The sequence below is a fragment of the Dreissena polymorpha genome, chromosome 6 (assembly GCF_020536995.1).
Source record: "Dreissena polymorpha isolate Duluth1 chromosome 6, UMN_Dpol_1.0, whole genome shotgun sequence".
NCBI classification, from domain to species: Eukaryota; Metazoa; Mollusca; class Bivalvia; order Myida; family Dreissenidae; genus Dreissena; species Dreissena polymorpha.
The window spans coordinates 93,367,954-93,395,172 of record NC_068360.1 but is presented as its reverse complement, the minus strand read 5'-3'; the positions used below and the strand labels follow the sequence as shown (position 1 = coordinate 93,395,172).

Here is a 27,219-nt window from a genome sequence, read left to right as displayed (position 1 = left end):
ACCTAAAATTGGTTTTCGTAGAACGAAGAAAGAGGAAAGTCAAGGTTAAGTTTTAGGAACAATATGGCGAAATTTGTTGTTCAGTGATTTTTTTCCATATATGGTGTGTTTTATATATAAGATATCTCATATAAACGGTGGTTATTGGTAGATAATTGTCAACTTGTTTTGTTATTGGCCAAATTGTTGCTGCTGTAAACCAAAAAGTTAAATGTCCAGATAGGCGTCTTATGGAGGATTAAAAACATTAACGCACAAACACTCAACGTGATCACTTTAAGACCATTTTATCTAAAATGAATGCCAACATTTTTTCTGGTAACCTTTAACACGTGGCGCAACAAAAGGTCATTCACAATCTTGTCATCTTACAAATTACGATAAGAATTATCGTAAGTTATTTTCGAGTTTTTTTATGCGACACGAGAGGCGACGAACAGATGGAGGGATATATAGTTTGACATAGCGGAAACATGTAGCCTAATGCATCACAACTAATCCATGATAACACCGCTCATGCATATTTTTAGATTTTCTCATATTCAGTTTCGTTCTATGTTTAGTAAATGTCTAAGTACATCTGTGGTAAAATGAAGTCGTATATAATCCTCATGAACTCAAGTATACGTGTACAAGGTTTTACCAAAGTGATTTTAATTTGTTTTAAATTATCGCAAGATCGAAGTTTGCTGACGGAAGAAGGGCAAACATATAATCCTCGAGGGGAGCATGCGAAGGGGTTTAAACCAGGAAACAGGAACATGTCGTGGGATCAGGAATGAAAAAAAAAAGGAATGAAAGAATGTTCACGAATATGTGCGCACGTTTTCAATTGTGATGTACAATTACTCTTAATATCAGAACATGGTAATTTGTCGCACATTCGATTATTCATCATATCATCATTTCTGTTTAAGTAGATTTGCCTTATTATAGTTATACATTATCATTTATTATTATCTGTTGATAATAATGGTTAATTTAACTATAAACCTACTTTACGGAGTTTGACACATTTGAATATATTTTACGAACTAGAAGCGAAACTTACAAAACATTTCTGAAAGAATACGTTTGGTGTGTTAAACATATATTGCAAATATCAATAAATGGTGAATTTAAGACGTAGTATCTCATTGATAACAACCATTTGTATCGGTTTAGAAATTGCATCTTATTAAGAACATTAAATATCCGATCTTAGTTGTTTTCCATAAAACATGGATGAATAAATAATCAAACATAAACATACGAAAACATAAACGTACTTCGAGTTGTATAACATTACAATTACAAATACTGTTTGTTTTACGCTTGACTGGCGTACACAGACGAAAGCACAAGTTCCGGATCTGCAACACATACGAGCTACGAGGACACTTTTCGATATCGGCAGCGGGCTTAGAATAACTTGGTCGTTAAAAAAGTCATGGAAGTAAACATCATTCGATTAAAGGCCCATTAACAGTTCATCAATATAGATGTTTAATTTTCCGCGTTAATATCGATGTGTTGGTCTAAGATTGGGGAAATACAAAGTTGACATTAAACTCAGATATGCACACTTTACACACAAATAAAAAATGGCTGTAAATTGATACGAGTTTTTACGACGATATGTAGTTCACCAACACTAACCAATATAACGCATAACACCTTTTTTAAGATATTGCTAGTATTATCATTTGCAGTATCGAAATATCACGTGCTGGTGTAAACCATATATAAAGTTGATGCATTACATTGTTGATACGACCAAACAATAAAATGTTGATTTTATAAAAACATATAATATCAAGTATTCTTTCATACACTGACAGTAGTATTTGGCTAGGTGATTAATACGAAAGAAGAGAACACGTATTTTCAGACGAATTGACTCGCACACGACATGTTTATTATATGTTTATTAAGATCGGTCATACAAAGGCATTTTAATAATCATAGTACAAGTATGGGAAAGTAATACGCAGCATGCTTAAAATATAACAGAAGCAACTAGGAAGCAACATAAGAATCAATGATTTGTTAACGTATGCTATCAAATAAATTGAGTAATATTAGGCGTATTTCTAAATGATTTCAGGTCATAGAATGTCTGTTATCACAGTATTATTAAGTACTATTTTATTATACAATTAATGAAAACAAGACAAATCAAGTTTACTATCAGATAAGTATGTGACAGAATAGTAATGAAAAACATTATGTTTTTGCATAAAACAATTCAGTATTACATGGTCATGGAACAAATTAAGTTCTACAAGTGCAAGATAAATATATTGTTAAGTATCAACTTTGAAGCCTATTTCATCACGCAATATACTTTTTATCATCACACACATGCGGGAACCCAGGCTTCTTTGCAAAACCCCACGGACGGAGCTCTATAAGACTTCTCTGCCCAGTCCCGATCCAATCGGTAGTAAATCCAAGCCATCAACTTACATCCGGGTCGCCAGAACCAGTGCTCTTTGGTGTTGCACGTGTTTATCATGTTGTCATACCAACGGTCATCGCAGCTCAGGCGTGAAACACCCAGTGCGTTGCCCTGCGGGGAAAAATAATAATGTTCATGCATGTTGTTAGTCACCAACCTTTTGTGTCTATGTGTCGTATGAACAAATCTGCAAAGAATAATGGGGATGTCTCAAAGGTTTTTATGCGTTTTGTTCGAGCAGAAGGTTTCTACTGAACGCAAAAATTATTTGCTTTTTAAAAAACACACTATAATTTCATTGATTTGTATCTACCATTCTGTCTGAATTCTCATCCTGTTTGTGTACAAATTAGCATTTTACAAATCTCTAACTTTTTTAGTAAAATCGTATGTACTCGCTTTAAACAACAGCTGTGGAGATCCTTTAACTGTCTTGGAAATTTAGGATCCGTTTCTTAATGTTATAAACGCTTTACTTTTAACAATATAGCTATTCTAAGTGCCCTGTTTACATGAGGACGTGCCGTAAAAAGCACGATTAAAATAATCATTTTGAAGGGAACTTTTCACGTTTTGGTAAATTTACGCAATTAAAAAAAATTGTTTCATATTTGCAAATTATCCTTGTAGTTATGATATTTGTGAAGAAACGGTAATACTAAACATTTACCCTGCTCTAAAATATATCAATTATATACATCCGTTGACGCTTAAAAAACCTAAAAATTATAGAACGTTTGAACGTTCAAGCGTTATATTTTGGCACATTACGAGAGTTGAATATAGAAAGTATAAAATACAACAATCATAGTATGATCTCGGAAGGCCAAGTGGCCAAACCATATTTGTTTACTCCAGGGGTTAGTTTTTCGAGCCCACTTGAGGGTTACTTTTTTTCTTTCTTTAATTATTTTTTTTTACATGAGCTTTTAAGTTCAAATGTTTACATTTATCAATATAAAGTATTTAATGACAAACTTCAATACATGCCAAAATCCGTGGAAATGTCTCTTTCAAAATAATTTTAAATATAAAACAATATAGCTTTTAATCCATGCATGAAATCGTTATGATGAAGTTGACATAGACAATCAGAAAGTGTTATCAGTAACATCTGTTACCATGAAGTCTACCACTGCAACGGATGAGTAAGTGCCTCTTTTAACGTAAAACTTCGATTCAATTAGCTCATCATCATAAATAAAGATGACTTAAAGACAATGGAGCTTTATTTGCTAATAGGCCGAACAATGCAGGATAACGCATTTATACAACACCACACACAACAACATGTAACATAATGGCTAAATTGGGGTCAATATTTGTTATGCTAAAAACTAAAACTGAAAACAAGGATTGAATTGAAAACCGCATAAAGAGTAATGAAAATAAGTTCAATTTAAGACTTACACAAGCGTAGCATATATCGTGTTTGTTACAGTCATCTGTGAACTTAAAGTCGGCGACACCGCTACATCCATCAGCCCAATAGTTTGGCTGACAGGCATCAGCGCAGATGTTGAGGTCCACTAGCATGAGAGCCGTGGCCAGCGTAATAACGATGGTGATTTTCATTGTTTCTAAAAATACAACAAGTTAACGTGTCATTGAAAGCTTCGCTGATGTGATGTTCTGTTAGCATGACCACTAACAAACCTGAGTGTCATATTTCCAAAGATTTACTCTCTTCAAACAATCTAGTTGCACAATTATGCAAAACTAGTGTTAAGAGATTTTTCAAGTTTCTAAAACTGGGATAGTGCAATCATTTTCAGCCTAAAATAATCAAAACTAATATCATCGATATTGTATTATCACAAATACTAATATTTCCAACACAACAGACAATCGACCACTAAATACTGACAAAACGAACGTTTGCAAATATAAACTCGTTTATAATATATAATATGTAATAATATACACGGACATTTATGTTCGAAGAAAGCAATATTCCCACATATTAATTCAGGTTCTAAATGGACTACTTAGCCGTCGTGCCCTGGATAAACAATCAACACACTTGTTACCTTTTGCATTCTATTCTAAAAGCAGACTCACGTTATAAGAAATTATAATTCAATAACAACACCTTACATATAAAGATGTATTGAAAATTACATGATACATAATTGATAACAAAAAATAATAATACCAACCATGTAACCACATGGAAATAAACAACAACACAAAATGCTTAAAATACTACTACTACTTTTACATCAAATACTTCTATTACCATTACTGCTTATAATTATTATTGCAATATAAATAAAATCGTAACATAATTAAATACCTGCAGATATAATTATAAAGAACAGAAAATCCGCGTCTAGTTATGCTGTCAGTGACTTAACGCTGTCGTTTGACATATGACGGAAAGCATAGGCTAACCAGTTGTTTTAAAGCCGATCGCTACATCCGACACTCGTGATTTTCAATCACAAACAGACAATTGATGACGACGAGCCCTTAACAGATATATCCGAAAGTTCACAAGTAGGCGTATGAAAGTGCAGTAATCATCATAAATGAGTATAGCTCTATTTGCGTAATGTTGTTTTAATCAATGTTTCACGGAAGATGTGTGACTTTTTTTTCCAATCGTCAATCTGATGAGAAGTTCTGTTTGAAGGGGCCTTTTCACGTTTTGGTAAATTGACAAAATTAAAAAAAATGTTTCAGATTTGCAAATTGTCGTAGTTATGATATGTATGTTCATTCTTTTGGCCTTACAAATCGCCTAAAGTTGTACAGTCAATCTTGTGGATGCGACCACTTGTATTAAGCGACCTTTGTCTTATGCGACCATTTTGAAATCCCACGGAGCTTTTTCGCTATATAATGATATTGTATTAAGCGACTTTTGTCTTACGCGACCAGCGACCGCTGATTTGTGTGTATTTTGATGTCCGAATCTTGTATTAAGCGACCACTAGGAGGTTAAAGTGGTTAATCTATCGATCTTTCAGGGACAAATCCGTGTTAATTGTTTATCTAAGCCGATAAGATGTACTGTTACACCTCTGCTTTGTTTTCACAACCATTATGATTATGCTTTGTCTCGTTGACCGGTTCTGACCGGTATTGTTGTAGACTGCGTATTAATTTATTGAGTTGAATAATAGGGGAACGTATTACGCACAGTCTACAGCTTAAATAGTTTACTATGTGGATCGTTAAGAGACAATGCCGATTTTTCTCGAGTATAGATAACAGGTGCAGAAACAATGCACTGTACGTGACAAACATTTCCTGAGAAGTGCGGAAAATAAACTATTAATCGGCAACATCTGTCGAAATCCGTACATTACCAATTTGTAATAATGCTAATTAGTAGATATTTGTAAGCCAATCACATTGTTATTTACTGAATAAATTTTCCAACCAGGTCTGATTGTTTGTTTTCAATTGACGTGTTTTAATTTTTTCAGCTCATTATGTATCATAATCGAGTTAGATTTCCTTAAGCGTACATGCAGAAATTAAAATGTCAAAACAAAAAGTGTTAACGTTGAACGAGAAAATTCGGGTTTTGGAATTGTCAAAGAGTATAAGTGCACGTAAAATCGCAGACGAGATTGGAGTCGGAAAAACCCAAATTCAGAACATTCTTAAGCGTAAAGCCGAGGTGCTTGAAGACGTGGAAAATAATGTGTCAGGTGAAAAAAAACGCGCAATATAGAAACGGAAAGAGAAATACATGTGATAATATATCATAGCTTTTGGCTTCTGACTTTTATTTCTAGTTTTAGCTGTACACATGTACATGTAGACTGTTACACATTTTTAGCAAAATTCTTTGTTCTTAGGAAAAATATTTCCTTGTCTATGTTGTTTTTGCAAATAAATATGTACACACAATTGATTTATAATAAATGATAAATTATAACAAGTGAAAAATAAAACACATTATAAGTAAAATATTGTTTATGTATTGTGTTTATATTCATTTTATTATAAAAGTTAAAATCATTGTGGATAAAAGAGATAATCCTTCATATAGATTAAAATTGAGGGTAAGCATTCTTCCAGAATGGCCTTTTGTATTCAAAGACCGTTTTATTAAGAGACCACTTTTGATTTCTCCCTTGAGTGGTCTCTTAATACAAGATTGACTGTATTTAGAAAGATGGGCCTAGTATCACGAACGTTCTCAGGTTTTAAACTCAACTCAGCAGATCAGATTTGAGTTTCCACTCAGCTGAGAATTGAGTATGACGGGGATCTCACGAACGAACTCAAAACTCATCTCAGTTGAGATCGACTCAACTTTCCGACTCAGCTCAAATATTTATTATTTGTTAAAGATGTAAGCGACGTTCTTCAAAAGGAGATTGATTTATAACATTTTTACGGGAAATAGTGTCGGTTTTTTTTTTCGTCTACGAGAGTGAAAATGCCTTTAGAGTTCAGATATTTTTCTGAAAGCGAAAGACTCTGTCTGTTTGAAAAAATAATAAACCATTACGATGCGCTTTATTTTATACTGCACCCGCAGCCGAGCGTTGGCTACCGTTATGCGGTGCTCTTGTTTTTAAAGCATTAGTCTGTTTGGGCTAGTTGCCTTGCAAAATTACTACCCATCAGCACGTTAAACAGGCACATGCCTTGTTTAACACATAAAGAAGATTGAAAATGCTAAAAACTGTACAGAACTTGGGTGTTTGATGATAAAATGGCACTATGTTTATATATATGCTTAGTCTATGACTATTAATTAGTATGTCTGGTATATTAAATTGTGGGTTTTGTGGATATCTGTAATATGGGGATACATTATTGCTGCTTTGTTGTTTAAACATAAATAATCAATTATCCAGGGTGTAAACTTGTGTGTCTGTGTTTGTTATGCTCCCCCCCAAAAAAATTGGGGGAGCATATAGTCGCCGCTTCGTCTGTCCGTGCATGTGTCCGTTCGTTCGTGCACAATTTTTGTCCGGGCTATTTCTCAGCAATTAATGACCGGAATTCAATTAAACTTTATGGGAAGCTTCACTACCAAGAGGTGATGTGCATATTATCAGCCGGTTCTGGTCGGATGATTTTTCACAGAGTTATGGCCCTTTGAAATTTTCCATTAACTGTACATATAGTGCAATTCTTGTCCGGGCTATTTCTCAGCAACTAATGACCGGAATTCAATGAAACTTTATGGGAAGCTTCACTACCAAGAGGACATGTGCATATTATCAGCGGGTTCTAGTCAGATGGTTTTTCTTCACAGAGTTATGACCCTTTGAAATTTTCCATTAACTATACATAAAGTGCAATTCTTGTCCAGGCTATTTCTCAGCAACTAATGACCGGAATTCAATGAAACTTTATGGGAAGCTTCACTACCAAAAGGAGATGTGCATATTATCAGCCAGTTATGGTCCGATGATTTTTCACAGACTTATGACCCTTTGAAATTTTCCATTAACTGTACATATACTAGTAGTGCAATTCTGGTCCGGGCGATTTCTCAGCAACTAATGACTGGAATTCAATGAAATTTTATGGGAAGCTTCACTACCAAGAGATGTGCATATTATCAGCCGGTTCTTGTCGGATGATTTTTCACAGTTATGGCCCTTTGAAATTTTCCATTGTACATATAGTGCAATTCTTGTCCGAGCTATTTCTCAGCAACTTATTACGGGAATTCAATGAAACTTTATGGGAAGCTTCACTACCAACAGGAGATGTGCATATTTTCAGCCGGTTATGGTCGGATGATTTTTCGCAGAGTTATGGCCCTTTGAAATTTTCTATAAACTGTACATATAGTGCAATTCTTGTCCGGGATATTTCTCCCCAACTACTGACTGGAAATCAATGAAGCTTTATGGGAAGCTTAACTACCTTGAGGAGATGCGCATGTTATTTGTGGGTTCTGGTTAGATGATTTATTTAGAGAGTTATGGCCCTTCGAAATTTTTAAGTTGCTAAACCATCCATCGTATTATTTTGTCCAAAGTTATGCCCCTCAAGCCTTATCTTTTTATCTGAATATATAGTGCAATATTGTGACAAAAAAAACTTTGGGGAGCATCACCCGTCTCCGACGGTTTCTTCTTTTAAATTCTTTTTTAACATTTATATACTTAATGACGTAATTGGAATGTATGGCATGAGAGTCACATGCACATGTTAATTTCGTAGGGCTAGTTAAATTTCATGATACAAAAACTATTAGAACCAAAACCAGCTCACGAAGCATTGAAGTCTTATTATTAATGGTTTGTGTTATTTTCAACAACCACACATGCATGATACATTAAATATCTGTATGTTTTGTCTAATACATATCTTTTTGGAATAAATACAATTAAAACTGTTAAATTTATTTACTTGCAGTGACATGTCAAGCATGAAGACACAGCTTCACATAAACCCAGAACAAATGCTTAATGTGTCCAGAACCAGAAATGACATTCTTCGGGACATAAACAAAAATTTGGATGAAGAACTCGTGCCCAACTCGTGTCTTTAAAAAAAGAAATATTTCAACGTTCAATTATTTCCAGAAATCTTAATATGTATTTACTGATATGACATGATGTGTATATTGTACTCTCTAAATATTATAAATAACTCTTAATAAATATGAATGTTCTTAATGTTTTATTCATTGAATACACATGGAATTGCAACTGTTATAAAACAAGAGATGTGTTTGTTAGAAAAACAATGCCTCCTATTGCGCCGCTTTGAAATAAAATGTCAATATATAAATAATAATTTGTCAGGTTTAGAAATTATCTCCCTTTTAAAGGTTATTACTTCCCTTGGATTGTATTTTTTACTTTTGACCGTGAATGATGACCTTGACCTTTCACCACGCAAAATGTGCAGCTGCATGCCAAATATCCATTTGCAATTGTCAATATTCAAAAAGTTATGACCAAACTTTAACGAAGGTTAAAGTTTCAGGAAAGAAAAATACAATGATCTTTGACCTTAAAGGATGACCTTGACCGTGACTTTTCACCACTCAAAGTGTGAACCTCCATGAGATACACATGCATGCCAAATATGAAGTTGCTATCTTCATATTGCAAAAGTTATCAAACTTTAACCAAGGTTAAAGTTTTGGGACAGAATGACAGACAGGCCAAAAACAATATACCCCCGATCGATCGGGGCATAAAAACAAGTAAATGTTATCATCATAAATATGTTTATAAAATTACGAAACAAATTGCACCGGTAAATAACAGTTTTAACATAAAAAATAGTTTTTAGGGTAACTAAAGACTTGATTCTTTAACAAAGCATCATATCAAGGATGTCTTTCAGTACATGAATTATAACATTTGGCAAATATATTTGTTTATTTACCAAGCTTCTAATATGACAATAATATCCATGTTTATATACTCAACACTCTCTATAATTAAGTAAACATACATTTAAAAGCCTTCGTGTAAATGTCACTTTGAGAATTCTCAGTACTGATATCCAATACCCATAAGAGTCAATGGTCAGTTTGCAAAGAAAAATCACTTGAAAAAGCGTTAATAGGGAGATCTTTTCTGCTCTGCAGCTCGGATAATTATGAAATATTTTAAATTACACTTTCTTTCGCAAACTTATATCCCAGTAATGGATGTTTAATTGAACTAAAGCATGAGGAAGCAAAAACTGATAATTTGGCTTGTAATATATCTCTTCCTATTTGGATAATATAAAATATTACGGCAATATATCACTTTCAATATTTTTATCACATGCCATACCCTGTTTCCCATGTAATATAACCATTACAAATATTTTTATCTTACACATGTGTTATATACTTTTTAAGCGTTTTTATTGGCTAAGTTTTTGTTTGATTGACCAATCGCATTTTGTTATTTTGCTGAAATGACGTTGCTACGTCAAATGACGTCACAAAATGTAAACAACATTCGAGATTTATCATTATGTTTGCGTAAATATTTATTTAATTTGCTCATTTAAAAGCATGTGATAAAAAAAATCTGACACTCGTCATTTCATAAAAGGCGAGCTTACTAACAAAATTCCTGGACGAGTTTAATAAAATATGGTATAATATGACAACTCGTGCCAGATCCTATATATAACTATCACTTTACGACATTTTCAACTAAACAGTTCGATCAGCTGCTGCCTCTTATTGACTGCTGCTCTCTTTACTGGTGTGTTGTTTGTAACCGCAGGATCCATCATGTCCAAAACTTCTACCTCTATCAGCGGAATGAATAATTCCAAGCACAGGTTGTGCAGGCGCATGCAAATTTTTGCTGTTTCACAGCATTCGCTGTTTCACAGCACTCATTTGGCTTGGAAAGGCAGGCATCCACCAGTGCGATGCAGGCATCTAAAAAATATCACAAGTCTTTCTTTAACATAGCACTAAGAATTTAAAAAATTGCCCTCCTTAAAAAATAAAAAAAACATTTTTTTTACATTTTAATTGACAAAATTGTGCTGTTTCCACCGAGGTTTATTTTGTGTCAATATAAAGTTATACTGTATGTTCATTTATAAAAAATGTCAATAGCCTATGAAACACGTTATTTGTGTCTGTATTAGCCATTTATGCACAATGCCATTTAAATACACTGGAACAATTACTTTCATAAAAAGAGGACAAGCAAAATGTTTATTTAAGAGTTCAAATAAAATGTTCAGATATTGCTGTGAATTGATCTATTTTGTGAATTAATGCAACACGTGATCTTTAAGCCACTGCTATCAAACACCGAAGCATCATATGTAGCACTAGGCCATCTTTACACAGCATCAATGAACCATAAAGAAGAGTTAATGTGTTACTTAAGACAATTTTTCAAGATATAACTGATAGCTGCATTTGCTTAAACATTAACGAAAAGAAGCTTGATTACACAGTGCTCATGGTGTCAGTTTGTGGTAGTTAATGTTATTTGTGCATGTACATACAATAATCATTATTTTATGTCAACGATGATAAGCATTACGCTTAGTTCAATCAGTTATGGTATTTCTAAGCTTTCTTATCAAATTTTATTATAAGGTGATGAATCATAACACTGTATTTACATGTACCTCATGTTGGCCTCAATGACAGCCGCTCAGTAATGTTAATAAACCCTTTCCTTCACACATCAGCTTCTTCAGATTCAGCTGGTTTTATAATTAGAATTACACTCCCGTCTACTGCTCCAACTACATTTGGCAGCCAACATTTCCAGTAAAATTCCTGCTTCAAAAGCAGAAAAGCTGGTTCTTGTGGAAATCTGAAAGTATCAATACAATTTTATTCAACCGTGTATAACAATTGGAGATAAAATAAATATAATGTAATGGACATTAACCCAATTTTGTTTATACAACTTAAGATTATTCTAAATATTAAAGCTCTAACATGGATGTCTATTCGAAATCTTGTTGTATTAGCCTAGGTAAGGGTCTAAATGAGGTTCGATTGGTCATTGTGAGCTCGAGTACTACTTACATGTAACCCAGGTACATTTAAGTATACTTAAATGTACCCAGGGTACAAAAAATATACTGAAACATACCCAGGAATTATAAAGCTTAATTGATCATTGTCGGCATTTTTTTTCAAATTAATAATGTTTGTATTTATGTCAATATTCTATAGAAGGGCCTCAATATTAGTGAAACTCCTACTCAAAAATGCATGTTGGGACAGAGTTTGTTGAAAGAGATTGTTTTCGTATTCCGTAGCCTGATTTACAGCATCTGATTTTGGGCGGGAATAAAACTCGGGTACAGTCTAAATAGGCCAGGTACATGTTAGTATATTTTCCGTACCCGGGGACAGTTTCATAAACGATCGAACGACAATTTTAACTTACGAGAGAATTTTGTAACCAAAATAAGTAGACGAACTAACTCGCCATGCTCATCAAATGTATACGTCGTTAGAGATGCAAATGACATTAATAAAGTACTCAACATTTTTAATCATATGTGGACTGTTCTGAGTGTTGGGTCAAAACGGGGTACATGGACTTAATTGACTTATTTACATTTTCAGAAAGCTCCATGTATGGTGCACACGGTAAAATTAAGATTTTTGCACACAAAAAATCAATTTAAGGTTAAAAGGGCTGATTTAGAAATGCCTATTAAAACACAAAAAAAAATAAACATTTTTTGATTTATTTTCATGTCAATAAATTATGTTAATACATTAATAATACGTCTACAAGTGCATGAATAAATCAGTTACATATGGTGTTATAATATGATATACTTAATACTTCTGAAGAATTAGAAAACATTATAAACATTTTAAAATGTCTATTGGTTACCATGGAAACACCTTAAATAATTCAAACTATTGAAATTTTGGGTATGAAATGCACTTTTTAACTGTTGTTTGTTTGATAAATGATATATTAAAAAAAACCATTCTTCCATACCTAATGCAGATACAAAGTCATAATGTCTATCTCAATAGATATAGACTCTTGTGGTTATTTGCGCTAAATTCGTTTGCAGTACATTTGGATCGGATAAGATTACCTACAACTAGCAAATTTTAACAAATTAAATGACACTACAAAATATGTCTTACAAACTGCACCATTATATTTTCCAAAAATCATCAGTGATTGTTTACAAAGAATGTCAATGTTTAATTGTACTGTAACCATGGAAACCAAGATCTATACACAACATCATTTATTTGAAAGAGGTGAAAATAAAATAATGTATTTAAAAGACGTGAACATTAAATATTATGTTTAAACCTTGTAAAAAAACAAACACAAAAAGCAATGTTATAACAAATTGCATTTTTAAATCTCTTAGCAATTCAGATTTAATTGTAATTAAAGTATTATACACATCTTTAAAGAATTAAAACGGATCCCATTTAATTAAGTATATACATAGACAAACATAATTTTCTCAGATTTGTTTAATATTCATTTAATCGTACAATTAGTTTACACATGGCTATCTTAAAACCTATTAAATGACAATACATTCAGGAATCATTTATTTTTAAGTGTTAGTTGCATGGCAATGATCACAACTTTGTGGTCGCCATGGTTACTATTGTAAAAATTAAAAATACATACAGTTGTTTAAGTTGACATGTAATATTAGAATAAATTAAAATAATAAAAAAAGCATAATAAAATGAGTATTTGTAAAATGTATTATACATTCAAACATATTCAATAAATATGAGTGCGGTCTTGAGAAAGAAAATGAAAGGATGGTGCGATTTTAAAAATACAGGAAAATATTCCCGATCATACATTTTAGCAATTCAAACACTGATGTCCTTGAATATTGAACCTGTTTAGAGCAGCGTTTTTCAGTGGGTAAAAATGTAAAACTTAAACATCATACTTAAATCTTCAGCGCTCTCATGTCTATACAGAGTTGACTATCGAGTTTCATGTTTAAAGTTGTAATAAAGTTTAAATTAAATATTCGCTTAACATTCGTTGGATAGATATTTTTACATGTAAAAACGAAGATAATTTATCATGATTAATCTTCATTTGCATACAATACATACGCTAGTCTTTTTTATTTGCACTTTCGATGTATAAAGCAACTGCATCAGTGTGAAATTGCGCTTTATGTAATAAAATAGTTGGTCAGTTTAATTAACACAATTGGTATTTTAGTAACGATTGAAGGACAAATGCAGCAACAAGATATTGTTAAAGACTGATTCAAATTCAATGGTTTAGTCGTTTACAAAGAAGTCGGAAGAAAATAGTATTATTTGTTAAGTTGTGGGCTTATTAAGTCTATTGTTAGATCCAATAATGAAACACATAGATGGCACGCAAAGCGGCAAGTTAAGCTTCAGAATGAACACATAATTTCCCATATCCCGTGTGTTTGTTTCGTAAAGTAAATTGTGAGATTTTATATAGTATTTTTTAAGACCACTTGAAAACTTCCGTTTTCACTGTTCATTGCGCGAATGCTAGAATTGAAAGAAGCATTGAAGCGCTCCACAAGACCATTTGTGGATGGCTTAGCGACCGCAGTCCTTATATGGAGAATTCCGTTTCTTTTCATAAACAGTTGGAAGCTTTCAGATGTAAACGTACTTCCATTGTCAGAAACAATTTGTTTCGGTAACCCATATCTTGCAAATACGGTTCGCATGACTTGAATTGTTCTTTCTGTGTTCGTTGTATTCATTTCAATGACCTCAGGCCACTTAGAGTGAGCATCAACCATGACTTAGAACATTCGTCCTAGAAACGGGCCCGCGAGATCTACGTGTATCCGCTCCCAGCTAGAGCTTGGCCATTCCCACGGATGTAATTGGGCATGCGCTGGTAACTTCTGTTGCATTGCGCAACCATTACAATGCTTCAACAATCAGTGTAGTCATGGGGCCGCAAGCGAGAACATAAAATATAAACATAAAAGTATTAAATATATAGGAATATAAGAACTAATTGGTGAACAGTCTGGTATCATCTCTATATTATGCCCATCTTTAAGAGGTTGCAATGGATATGGGGTCTGTCTAGCAACTGGGAGGTCATGAGTTTGAGCCAGTTCTTTAGATCTTCCAAAAAGAAACCAAGTACTGGTTCTACCCATGAAATGTTCTCAAGAGTTTTTCAATAATCTTTTCAATAAAGCTTTTGATCCAAATAGGCTTAAATTAATAGGTTTAGATTAAACAACTTTTAGAATCAAACACAACTATAAACATTAAATGATTAAATATATCAGAATTATAGAACTTAGTGATGAACCGTTAAGTATGGTCCCTGAATTATTCCCATGTTTCAGATATGGATGAATGCTGCAACAATCCGTGTTGTCATGGGACCATGATTGTGCACGAAAATTCAATCTAAACATAAAATTATTAAATATATTGGAATAATAGAACTGAGTGTTAAGCAGTCTGGTATCATCTCTGAACTAAACCTAAACATAAAATGGTTGAATACATAGTAATAATAGAACTTAGTGGTAAATGGACGAGTATTATCTCTGAATTATGACCATGTTTCAAACACAGACAACTGCTTCAACAACACATGTAGTCACCGGGCCGCATGCAAGGACATAAAATATTAAAATACAATTATTAAATATATAGTAGTAATACAGCTAAGTGGTAAACAGACAAGTATCATCTCTGAACTCTGCCCACCTTTGCGGTGGCTTTTGAGGTATGTTGTTTGCTTAGTGTTCTGGAGGTCATGGGTTCCACACTGTGGGAGCGTTCTTTAGATCTCCCTTAAAGACACATTAATACTGCTTCTACCCAGGTGCAGACGAGAGAGCTTAACCCATTTATGCCCAGTGGACTGTCCCATCCTTCTAAATTGGATCAATTTATTTCCAAAATTAGGGATGTATAGTGTATTTATTTTTTTATTTAGAATATTTCTTACAGAAATTCCTTAAAGCAATCAGCGCAGACCCTGATGAGACGCCGCATCATGCAGCCATAGCTGAAATAATTCGCGTTCAGAATAAATCTGAACGCTGAAACTCCGGTCTGCAAAAACCATAACGAAAATTAAATACAATACTATTATATCAATATGCTTAGAATTGCAAAAGAACATAACCAACTCATAAAGTTTTAGTTAATTAGTCCATTTTTACCTCAAATAGCGTCGAATTGAAGTTAAAAGGCATAATTTGTTTCAGTTAAATTTCTGCTTAAATCGCAATACAATCACTGACCTCTCGCCATGTTATGAAATATTTAAATATCAACCAATCAGAAGAAGGCATACGGTGTAATAGGCTGCGTTATCGATTAAAATCTACCTGCCGTATACAGCGGGCACAGCGATTGGAATTGAAAATGTGAGTAGTGTGTTGATTTAAATTGGTCAGGCGTGCAAAATTGAAAGAGTCATTACATAATTCTTACGGAACATTATTGAGAAATGAATTATCTACACAGGTATGTAAATATTATTGCAATCCGTTGATATTAACTGTCTGATATCGGGGCTTGAATGTTGCGCACCAAATTCCTTGCGCATCAATATAGACAAAGAAGGAAAACTCTCGCTATTAAAAAGATAGAGTGGACTATTGACGCCAAGAGTCTGCCAAAGAAAAAATCATCAAAAGACTCTTAAGGCGGCAATTTATATTGACTACATGCAGCCAAGGCCTTTTTTCTATACGCTAGGGTTAAATTATGCCCATGTTTCAGACACTGACGAATGCTCCAACAACCCGTGCAGTCACGGGGCCACGTGCAAGAACACTGTGGGCGGGTTTGTGTGTGAGTGCGCGCCAGGCTGGACCGGTCCCCTGTGTACAACAGATGAGAATGAGTGTTCTAGGGGACACTACAATGTACCCTGGGTACAGAAGATATGCTTAAATTGTAGTGTTCCTAAGACTACCCGGGTTACGTTTAAGAAGTACCTGAGCCGACAAAGACCATTCGATCCCTACGTACCTTTGTCGCAGATCGAGCTCGTCCATCCCTCGGCACACACGCACCGGAAGGAGCCAAAAGTGTTCTCACAGCGACCCCCATTTAGGCATGGTCCCCTAATACACGTTTGCAGTAATAGAATGAGTAAACATAAATAATATATTAAGAAACACCAGAATTTTAGATAAAACTTACTTATTATTGTAAGATTGTATTTATATACATGTAGTATTAAAACATTCATCGTTAAAAAGTTTTGCTAAAACCAAGGCATGTGTTGTCAAATGCTATGTTAACAAAGGGGAACTACTCTATACGTTTGGGGTTAAATTCTACGTATTTGCCATTTGAAAATCAATGCAATTTAGCAATTATAATGGACCCTGTAAAACAAAGGTTTCTTTGCCCTATTTACTATCAAAACTGACAGCAAATATTGCATCGGCAATGAACGACGAGTCGGTGCGTCCAATTCATAAATCAGCAATCCAACAATGAAATAAATAAATAGTTTCCGGGTGAAATCGATATATATCGCTTACTTTTTCTTAAGGGTTGCTGCTGTCCTCAAAAACGCGTTAAATCGGCTAACGTCCTCGTAAACGTTGAATGCGTTCAACAAAAGCGGCCATGTTTGAGTACTGCTTTATAACTTGAGACAGGTCGAACGCTTGCTCAATTATTTTTGCTCAAACCCAGAGATGAGTCTGACTCAGTACTTAAAAACGTTTTTTGATCACCAACTTGAGCAAGCTGTTTACACTCATCTCAAAAGTTGAGCAAAATCTCAAAGTTGAGTCAAAATATTGACTTAAGTATGTTTGTGATACTAGGCCATGGTCTTCATGAATACGATATCATCATGATAGTATTTTTTTATTAAAAAAGAATCCCGCATTTTGGGTAATAAAAGAAACAAGTGCATTGAACAAATATTATAAATTCTTAATCAGCTTACTTCGCACTTTGTGGTTGATGACTTATTTATAACACCAAGGGGCATATGGGGGATTGAACCACCATGCAAGATTCTATTTATAACATGACCAACAAAATGCTTTAAAACACACATGTATTCCCCTCCGTGCCATATAGAGGAAAGGTCAATATCTATAACGAAACAGCAATGCGGTCATTGTGTGTACCAACACATATCACGATGTTCTTGACAGCTTCGCAAACCAAAATGTATGGTGTTATACAACCATAAAGTCTGAAGAATTGTATCAGGGGTAGATACACCGAGCTGTCGAGCTGCTTCGAAGCCCATGATTGATTTATGTCGTCATCAGACAGTGGATCACTCTTTTTAGGGTGATTGCCTTAACCGCTCCTTTTCAGTCGACGTTGTTTCATGGCTAAAGTTTCAATGACCTTCTTAAAAGCAGGACCCTGCGATATTGTTTGGCCATAACCCTTTCTCAGTAACTGACGATCAAAGCTGGACACTATTCCTCTTATTACAGACGGCTCATAATCGTCGCCATTCTGTATTTTTACACTGACTAAAAATCGGCAAAGTAATTAAAATTAATAATGAAAATTCTACTTCGGGGATTTCGTGAATTTCGCGGAATTCATTTATTTCGGGTTCCGCAAAAAATGCTTTCAATATCTTTAGGTCATTTACAGTTTTCGATAAAGTGTTTTTGTTGGTCTGTTGATGATTGAAATTCTCAACATCTAAGTCAGAAACGATATGAAACCTGCTGGGCCCTTGTCTCGGCATCCGATCCGTGTCAGCGTTCGTGTCAACGTTCGTCCCAGCTTTCGGAAAAACGGTCAATCGTTCCCGTTCTAGCTCTACCTCAAAGTCACTGTCAATAATTTTAACCATGGAGAGTGTGGCGAACCCGCGGAAAACAATTTTTGTTACGATTCCATATCCTTGGCCACCAATCTGCACCTTGTCGTTGACAGATATGTCAAATGAGGCAATGTTTGTTTTGATTATTTTGACAGCGCGTATTTTGACAGCGCGTCTGAATATCTTTTAAGTGATTCGGCTAATTTGCATAGTTATATAACTAGTGAAATAACACCCGTGTAATAAACACAATTGAGCATTACGTTATTTCACTCCTGGAGCTTAAGTCATTTTATAATTAAATTTATTTAATAGAATGCAATAACAAAATATGACTCGTTGCATGGATAATCACTGTGTTTCGTTCTTCGACTCCAGTTTAATTGATATAATTATGTTTTTGAATGTATAACAATTTCATACCACTTATATTTGTAAACTTTATTGCTTAAAACACGTGATGCACATACGTGCTTCGTTAGTTTTGCTTCTATTCAGAAGAGTTATGAAACTTAACCCATTTATGCCGAGTGAACTCTCCCATACTTTTAAATTGGATCAATTTATTTCCAAAATTAGGGATGTCTGATATATTTGTTTCTATATTTAGAATATTTCTTACAGAAATTCCTTTAAGCAAACAGCGCAGACCCTAATGAGACGCCGCATCGCGGCGTCTAATTTGGGTCTTCGCTGTTTGCCAAGTCATTTTTTCTAGACGCTAGGCATAAATGGATTAATGTGACGCAAACTATCACACCGCTAGACCAGTCCTCTGAAAACGGTTGTTAGACTTAAGAATCAGTACTTAACTAGGCTAATTTATTGGGACGAGACTTAAGCATGGAAAGTTAACTAATGGAAACAGGACTCAATAATTTAAAATTAACTAGACAAATGAATGAAAGCGAGGCTTAAGAATGGAAGCTTAACTAGACTAATGTCTGATAACTAGACTTGAGTGAGTCAAAACTATTAAGTACTGCGTGTTCGAGACATGAGTGAGTCAAAACTATTAAGTACTGCTTTCATGGATCGGTCTCCTACAAATGGCAAGTACGTCATCGTTAAAGTCCTTTAAAACAACAAATGCTTAAATCATATTCCGTAAATATCCGAATAAGACTCCACTAAATGGTCGTGTTGTTTTCTCAAAAAAAAAACAACAATAGAAGCAATTGGTATTATGTATTCCTTAGCTTGATTTAAGCCCATGGACGTTTGTGTAAAGGCAGCCCATAAATGCCATTTAACAATAACTACACATCAACTGTATAATTGTATACATATGAACATCGTTCTGGAAAAACGGGGCTTAATGCATGTGCGCTAAGTGTCGTCCAGGCTTCATGCATGTGCGTTAAGTGTCGTCCAAGCTTCATGCATGTGCGCTAAGTGTCGTCCATAATAAGCATGTGCAGTCCGAACAAGCCAATCAGGGACGACACTTTGAGCATTTATTAAATTTCTCGGTTAAAGGAAGTTTCTCTAACCGGAAATCCTTTTGAGGCGGAAATTGTCGCCCCTGATTAGCATGTTCGGACAGAACATGCTAATCTGGGACGTTATTTTACGCACATGCGTTTAGCCTAGTTTCAAGAACGCGGCTCATATACCATCGTTGTCCGTGAAAAAAGCGTAAGCCTGCTCCTGGACGCCACTTCTCCAACGCATTGTTGTCATCATCATTGTTATTCATGTCACGAGGCGGCAAGATGAACCCCAGACCTTCCTCCTCATTATCAGCATCATCGTCTCTCTCCAGCTCTACCTCTACATCCAAGTTATTCGGGTTGATCAGGAAAACTGCGTCATCATCATCGATAATGACGTCATCGCCAACGTCGTCTACGTCTTCGTTTACGTCATCGTTGCTGTCCGTGCTGCTGCCGCTCGTGCTGGAGCCGAACTCGGTGGGGCCGACGTAGATGAAGTCGGGGACGGCGGTCAGTAGGCGCTCTTTTTCGGCGTCAATGCGCCGCCAGTCGTCGGATGTCAGGCCGGGCACCGTCAGGTTGATGGACTTCAGGGCTTCAAAGGTAAACTGAGTTACGTTCTGGGAAAAATGGGCTTAATGCATGTGCGCAAAGTGTCGTCCCATATAAGCTAGTGCAGACCGCAAAGACTAATCTAGGTCAACACTTTCCACCTTAACTAGATGTTCGCTAAGAAGAGACTTCATTTAAACGAAATAAACCATAAAGGCGGAAAGTGTCGTCTTGGATTAGCCAGTGGGACGAAACGTTACGCACATGCATTAAGCTCCATTTTCCCAAAACGAGGCTCGACTAATCAGGATTCGGCTGATGAGAATAATTATGATAATATTGAAGATGAGGTCGATGGTACTTCTGATACTTATCATGACGTCGTGTGTGCGTAAACGTCCATTGAGTATGAACTTTTCACGTACAGAGCATATCTATGTTTGTTCGTATAACAAATAATTAAAGTATAGGTTCGTTTTCCAACGTCTGTTTAATTTTTAGCTTAAAACTTAAAACTTCCGCGAGCATGATCCCGTCAAAATTGTATCATTATTTCGATGTAACATTACTTATGAAAATCAACCTTATTTTTTTTCACTTTTTAAATAGTGGATTAAACAGTTTTAAATCACCGTTATTTCCCTATGACCATAGGAAAGCATACAAACCATTAGAAAACAAGCACACCGTAGGAAAGCATACAAAGCGCGCATGGTAAAATCAAACCTTAATCTCTGCTCACCTAGACGGTTCTGATGCTGCAACTTCATGATCTCAATGACGGTGTCGGCGGACAGGCGCGCCTGCACACAGAGGTCCTCCAGGTGCCGACACCGACGGAGCAGGAAGAGGAGACCCGCGTCGATGCGCTCATGCTGCTCAAAGAACATCGCGAAACTGTCTGAAGTCAATGAGATTGTTTGATAAAATGTGTCTTGTTCTGAGAAAACTGGGCATAATGCAAGAGCGTTAAGTGTCGTCCCAGATTAGCCTGTGCAGTCCGCACAAGCTAATCAGGAACGACACTTTCCGCTTAAACTAGATTTTCGGTAAAAAGGGACTTCCTTTAAACGAAAAACACCATTAAAGCGGAAAGTGTCGTCCCTGATTAGCCTGTGCAGAATGCACAGGCTAATCTAGAACGACATGTTACGCACATGCATTATGCCCAGTTTTCTAGAACACGACAAAAATATTGCATGGAGAGAATTTTGTGTCACCGTCTGAGAGTCTTTTATTAAACCCTTTCCCGCTCTGATGACGCATTTTGACGCATTTTGACGCTTTTGGAGTCTTTAAGAAAATCTAAACCAAGTAATAACTTTTCTAACTTGATTCAAATTGTTATAATCTTCATTTCCATCCCTAAAATACTGATGGGCAGCAAATAGCATAAAGCCAGAACAGACTGCGAGTCACTCTTAGTCTGTTCTGGTTTTATGCTGGTTTTGCATGTAGCCATTTTCAGTCTGCTTCTGAGCGGAGTAAGGGTGAGTCAAATGATACTACACACATATACAACAAGGGAATGTATATTAAATATACAATACAGGACAATATATAAAGGACATAAATAAACATTTAACATGATTTTCGGTTATTTCAGTTTACGGACTTTGCCTTTCGAACAATACTTGAACTATTTTTGCATAACAAGAATATACCTGTTGTTTTTTTGGAAAATTAAAACACTATTTTTATTTAGGTTTTAGAATTATTTTACGACTTATGACTTATTTCGACTCCACATTGCTTTTTTCTTACTCATAGAGTTGTGGTAAAGATTTCCAAGATGTCGAAGCAGCGCGGCCAGTCTTGACTCCGTCTCGTCCACTCTTGACCATGACGTCAGGTACACGTTTCCAATCGGAATACCTCGGACAAACGTCGTTCGCAGGTCATTACCGCGAACGACCGTCGTGCAGAGATATATGCTGACTTCCGCCCCGGGGCACCTCTCCCCGAACTCCGTCCAAACGTCAGCCGGAATTTCGATACCTCGCACGTCGCCCTCGATGACGAGAGAAAGATTTTTCAAGCAGTGGTTCAATTTGTTTGCCATGTTTCGCAGCATGACGCCGTTTATGTATCGGTTATTAATGTTTAAATTTTCTAAGGAGGAAAACTTGGACATGGCCGTCACGAATCGCTCGTAGCGGAAAGGGAAAACGTTGTGCTCAAAGAAGTCCTCCATATAGATGTTTTTTAAGTTGAACCCGTGGCCAAGACCAAGACCGGACCGAGCCAATGTCTTAACAAGTCAGACTGACGCGTTATACCAAGACCGGACCGAGCCAATGTCTTAACAAGTCGGACTGTCGCGTCATACCAAGACCGGACCGAGCCAATGTCTTAACAAGTCGGACTGTCGCGTTATACCAAGACCGGACCGAGCCAATGTCTTAACAAGTCGGACTGTCGCGTTATACCAAGACCGGACCGAGCCAATGTCTTAACAAGTCGGACTGTCGCGTTATACCAAGACCGGACCGAGCCAATGTCTTAACAAGTCGGACTGTCGCGTTATACCAAGACCGGACCGAGCCAATGTCTTAACAAGTCGGACTGTCGCGTTATACCAAGACCGGACCGAGCCAACGCCTTAACAAGTCTAAGTGTCACGTTTTACCAAGATGACTTTACAAGGACCTTCTTATTAAACAGCGCGTGTGTGGGATGGAGAGAGTGTGGGGGTGCATTACAAATCAATTTATTTTTTAAAAAAGATAAGCATTTTCGGTCATTTTAAGAAATTTAATAGGCGCCATTTTAGTGTCATTATTTGTTTGTCTTTCATATCGTTAATATGGGTATTAAAACGCTCACATGCGTTTTTCTTATCACGAAACGCAGTCGTAACCTAATGTAAGGTCTGTGACAAGATAGTACTAAGTCATCCACACTAAAGGGGCGGCAGATGTGTCTTCGATTTTTTATTAGCAGTGACTTACGCACAAACTGTTGTTCTAGAACAATATCGCGGACATAATACATACAAACAGTTTCAACAAGGATTACTAGCACCCTTCTGTTAACAATGACTCATGCCAGTCAACAATACTTGAATGACGAAAGCCATTCATTCAGTAACAGTAGACGGTGACGCCAATTTCAGTATTTGTTTCCTAGGAAATTCCACCCAAACACGGACATTTAATTAAAGAATTATATCATTAAGCTATAAGAAATTGTTTGCATGTTTATCATAATTTTATCAGATTGTTGATCGCGCGTGGTGTGTTTATTCTTAGACAATTAGACAAATCTTATAAAAACGATTTTTTCGCACAACATATCATTCGACGATTTCTCAGGGAAGTTTTAGTTATAGACTGTGTATAGACCGGGGGTCATACAAATAATACGGATCCGATATATATACACATACAACAAGTGTTTTGACTTTATAATCCAGTTTCATCGCTGTTACATCTAAGCTTATTCCTTCTCAGTTCAATTATGATATATGACTCAGCGCTGGGAATTTTTAATCTGTATTTAGTGATGTAAGTGGGAATTTTTATAATGTCCATATTTTTTATAACGCAACCATTGTTACGAATTGACTTAGTCATCTAATGAATGTTGTAAAGCATAAACCACCCATTTTCGTTGATGACGCATTTGGACGCTTTAAGTGACATTTGTTGACTATTTATTGGAAAACATTGGTGATATCGGCAAAAATGTGTTTACCCTCATTGCTTACCTAAATTACATTTCATGGCGCTATTGGTATTTTTTGAGAGACGAATTGACCAGACGAACGCAGTTCATCTGTAGCCTATTGTAACTTCATTCTAAACCTCCTTTTTGCACGAAAGTCATTCAGTGTTAAATCGTATGGCTTTATTACATTGCAGTATGTAAAATTATGAGCTTCGCCCTGCGAAAATGAGTTTTAATGAATGTTCGTAAAGTGTCATCCCAGATTAGACTGTGCAGTCCGCACAGGCTAATCAGGGACGACACTTTTCGGTTTTATTGTATTTTTCGTTAAAAGGAAGACCCTTCTCGACGAAAATGCAGTTAAGGATAAGCCTGTGCGGACTGCACAGGCTAATGTGGGACGACACTTAACACACATGCATTAAACCCCCTTTTCACAGAGCGAGGCTTATATATGGAGAGACGGATCTGTGTATGTTTTATGGTGGCACACTACAGTTTTTTTAGTCTCGGCCAATCGCGTACACAAGCAGGAGCGAACCAATGTCTGGAAACTGGTCACCTCGCAAATCTGAAAATAAACCAAGCACATTGCCAGAATGGTTGAGGCTGTGCCTTCTGAAAAATCAGTAACATTCAAATCAAATGAGTTGGGGCAAAATGTTTTAGTATTGATTATTTCAAATCAAAACATCAGAATTATGTGTGTTTCCGAGCCTTTTTAAGCCAGTTTCAACAACAAACTGCCACTTTCCTGCAGAAGCAAGGTGCCTGGAAACCATGTTTTTACATTGGTAACTTACCAAGTACTAAACAGCAATGGAGAAAATTGGGGGTCAAAGGACTAGATTTTTTGTAATAGTTCAATGTCCGTACGCCCTTTCAAATTTCCAACAGAAATACTGACCGGAGCCAGCATTACACCTGTTTTCGAATTGCATTAATTCTACTTCCTGTATGCAGCTATAGTTAAAATACCAATGTTTTGGTAACTTACAAACATCCAAGAAAAATCACCACAACTCAAACCTGACATTCATTATTATTAAGACACTCAAAATGGTGCTTACTTGAGCAATGTTCTCTTTATTTAGAAATTTGACCGGGGCCAATTCGCATTGGTGGCTAAAAAGTGTGGTGTGCAGCCTTAAGGGCCAGCAAAGTCTTAGAACTGCAAAATATGGACTTGTTTTCTTGAAATTTGGACAAAAACAAGCAAATATAATACATTTTTGACCAAGTCTGAAGGCTTGTTTGTTATTTATAAAGCGTTTAATCCGACCCCTGTTTTCCCTTTTTTTTCTGTGCCATTTTCAGGGTCATTGTAGAAGTCATGGTAGTGCAAAGCTACCTCACAGAAACATATTGCAACAATTAAATGAAGTCTTAATCACATTGAGATGACAAATGGTAGTGCAGGTGACTTGGTCAGCCTTTAAATCATAACTTTATCAAAGAAGCAACACAAAAACACGCAGTTTTGGGCCAATAAATACTTGGCGTTGCTTAGATTTTTACAGCTCTCACAACAAATGCACATGTTTTTGCTTAAAGTAATAAAAATATAAATAAATTGCATGCTTAGCATGATCTTGAAAGGCAAGTTAAGCATTTGTACCTTTAATCTGTTGTAAAAACACACCATTTAAGGCCCCTGTGAAGTAATCCCTTAAACAGGCCCATGCAAGGGAGATAACCCAATCATAGCATAAATAATTGGGGCTGACATATTGAGGAAATACCCCTGATATGACACTAATGATTGCCTAAAAATTGACATCTGAGATAAATATTAATCCATATTTCTTGGAAACAGAAAAAGTAAAACTTCTAGTAAGCTCAGATCATTGTTAAAAGGCATACAACAATGTGAGGCACTTGCAAGAGTCACTTCTTCACAATAACTTTTTATTTGCTTATAAATATCATCAGTTGAATTGCGCACAATGGCGAAAAGTAAGTTATGGCGCAGTTATAGATTAAACAAAGCACGCAGGACATTTCGGTATAGACCAGGAAACACATTCCGACAAACATGCCAACATTTACCTAGCCCACTGAAGATGTCGTTTTACCTTAAGTTACTGCAACGGAGTGTCTTTCCGCTGACAAGGCTGTTGACGTATTTTAGTTCTTCTCCAGGGACCATCTTGCCTTACAAGCAAACGACTAAAACCTGAAATAAATGACATTCCACACTGATTTCAATGCGAAAGCATGCACAATGTTAACATGGAAACAATGTTAACAAGATTGTTACCAGGCCATAGGTCCTTAACCGTACTAAATTCTGCCCAAACGGCCATTTTGAATCATTGTTTTGATTGGATTCTTATATTGTTTGCTATAATTTTTGACATTATATGAATATAAAGCCCTTCTTCAACACAGAGTAGTAAGTTGTCCATACCGGCTACAAATTGAACACATTCTTCATACAGAACTGTTTGAGAATTGCAGAAACCAGTAAACATGATTCCGAATTACCTCCCTTGATTTACGAACAGTATTGGTCATACAATAGTGTTATGGGCAAACACTCTGTTAAAAAACAAAACCTTAGGAATATATAATTAAGCAAAAGCATGTTTCATGGGTGTTTGATCATTTTGGAAATTTGTCGTTTTACCTTAAGGTGGCACACTACAGTTTTTTTAGTCTCGGCCAATCGCGTACACAAGCAGGAGCGAACCAATGTCTGGAAACTGGTCACCTCGCAAATCTGAAAATAAACCAAGCACATTGCCAGAATGGTTGAGGCTGTGCCTTCTGAAAAATCAGTATTATTCAAATCAAATGAGTTGGGGCAAAATGTTTTAGTATTGATTATTTCAAATCAAAACATCAGAATTATGTGTGTTTCCGAGCCTTTTTAAGCCAGTTTCAACAACAAACTGCCACTTTCCTGCAGAAGCAAGGTGCCTGGAAACCATGTTTTTACATT

General features: G+C 35.8%; 1 protein-coding gene and 3 long non-coding RNA genes across 4 annotated transcripts; 1 reads left to right on the top strand and 3 right to left on the bottom strand.

Moving 5' to 3' along the window:
* Positions 1-1,892: 1,892 nt before the first annotated feature.
* On the bottom strand, positions 1,893-4,899 carry LOC127834671 (uncharacterized). The gene is made up of 3 exons (XR_008028043.1): positions 4,737-4,899; positions 3,851-4,020; positions 1,893-2,551 (listed from the first exon to the last, which is right to left on the bottom strand). It is a non-coding gene; the product is annotated as an uncharacterized LOC127834671 (long non-coding RNA).
* Positions 4,900-5,822: 923 nt separating this feature from the next.
* On the top strand, positions 5,823-9,041 carry LOC127834672 (uncharacterized). The gene is made up of 2 exons (XR_008028044.1): positions 5,823-6,102; positions 8,783-9,041. It is a non-coding gene; the product is annotated as an uncharacterized LOC127834672 (long non-coding RNA).
* Positions 9,042-19,849: 10,808 nt separating this feature from the next.
* Positions 19,850-22,783, bottom strand: LOC127834670 (uncharacterized). The gene is made up of 3 exons (XM_052360693.1): positions 22,371-22,783; positions 21,349-21,507; positions 19,850-20,649 (listed from the first exon to the last, which is right to left on the bottom strand). Exons 1-3 carry the CDS (start codon positions 22,738-22,740, stop codon positions 20,189-20,191), a joined length of 990 nt encoding a protein of 329 aa, XP_052216653.1. The 5' UTR covers positions 22,741-22,783; the 3' UTR covers positions 19,850-20,188.
* A 1,971-nt stretch (positions 22,784-24,754) lies between these two features.
* Positions 24,755-27,042, bottom strand: LOC127836058 (uncharacterized). The gene is made up of 3 exons (XR_008028572.1): positions 26,905-27,042; positions 26,351-26,451; positions 24,755-24,846 (listed from the first exon to the last, which is right to left on the bottom strand). It is a non-coding gene; the product is annotated as an uncharacterized LOC127836058 (long non-coding RNA).
* Positions 27,043-27,219: the final 177 nt, after the last annotated feature.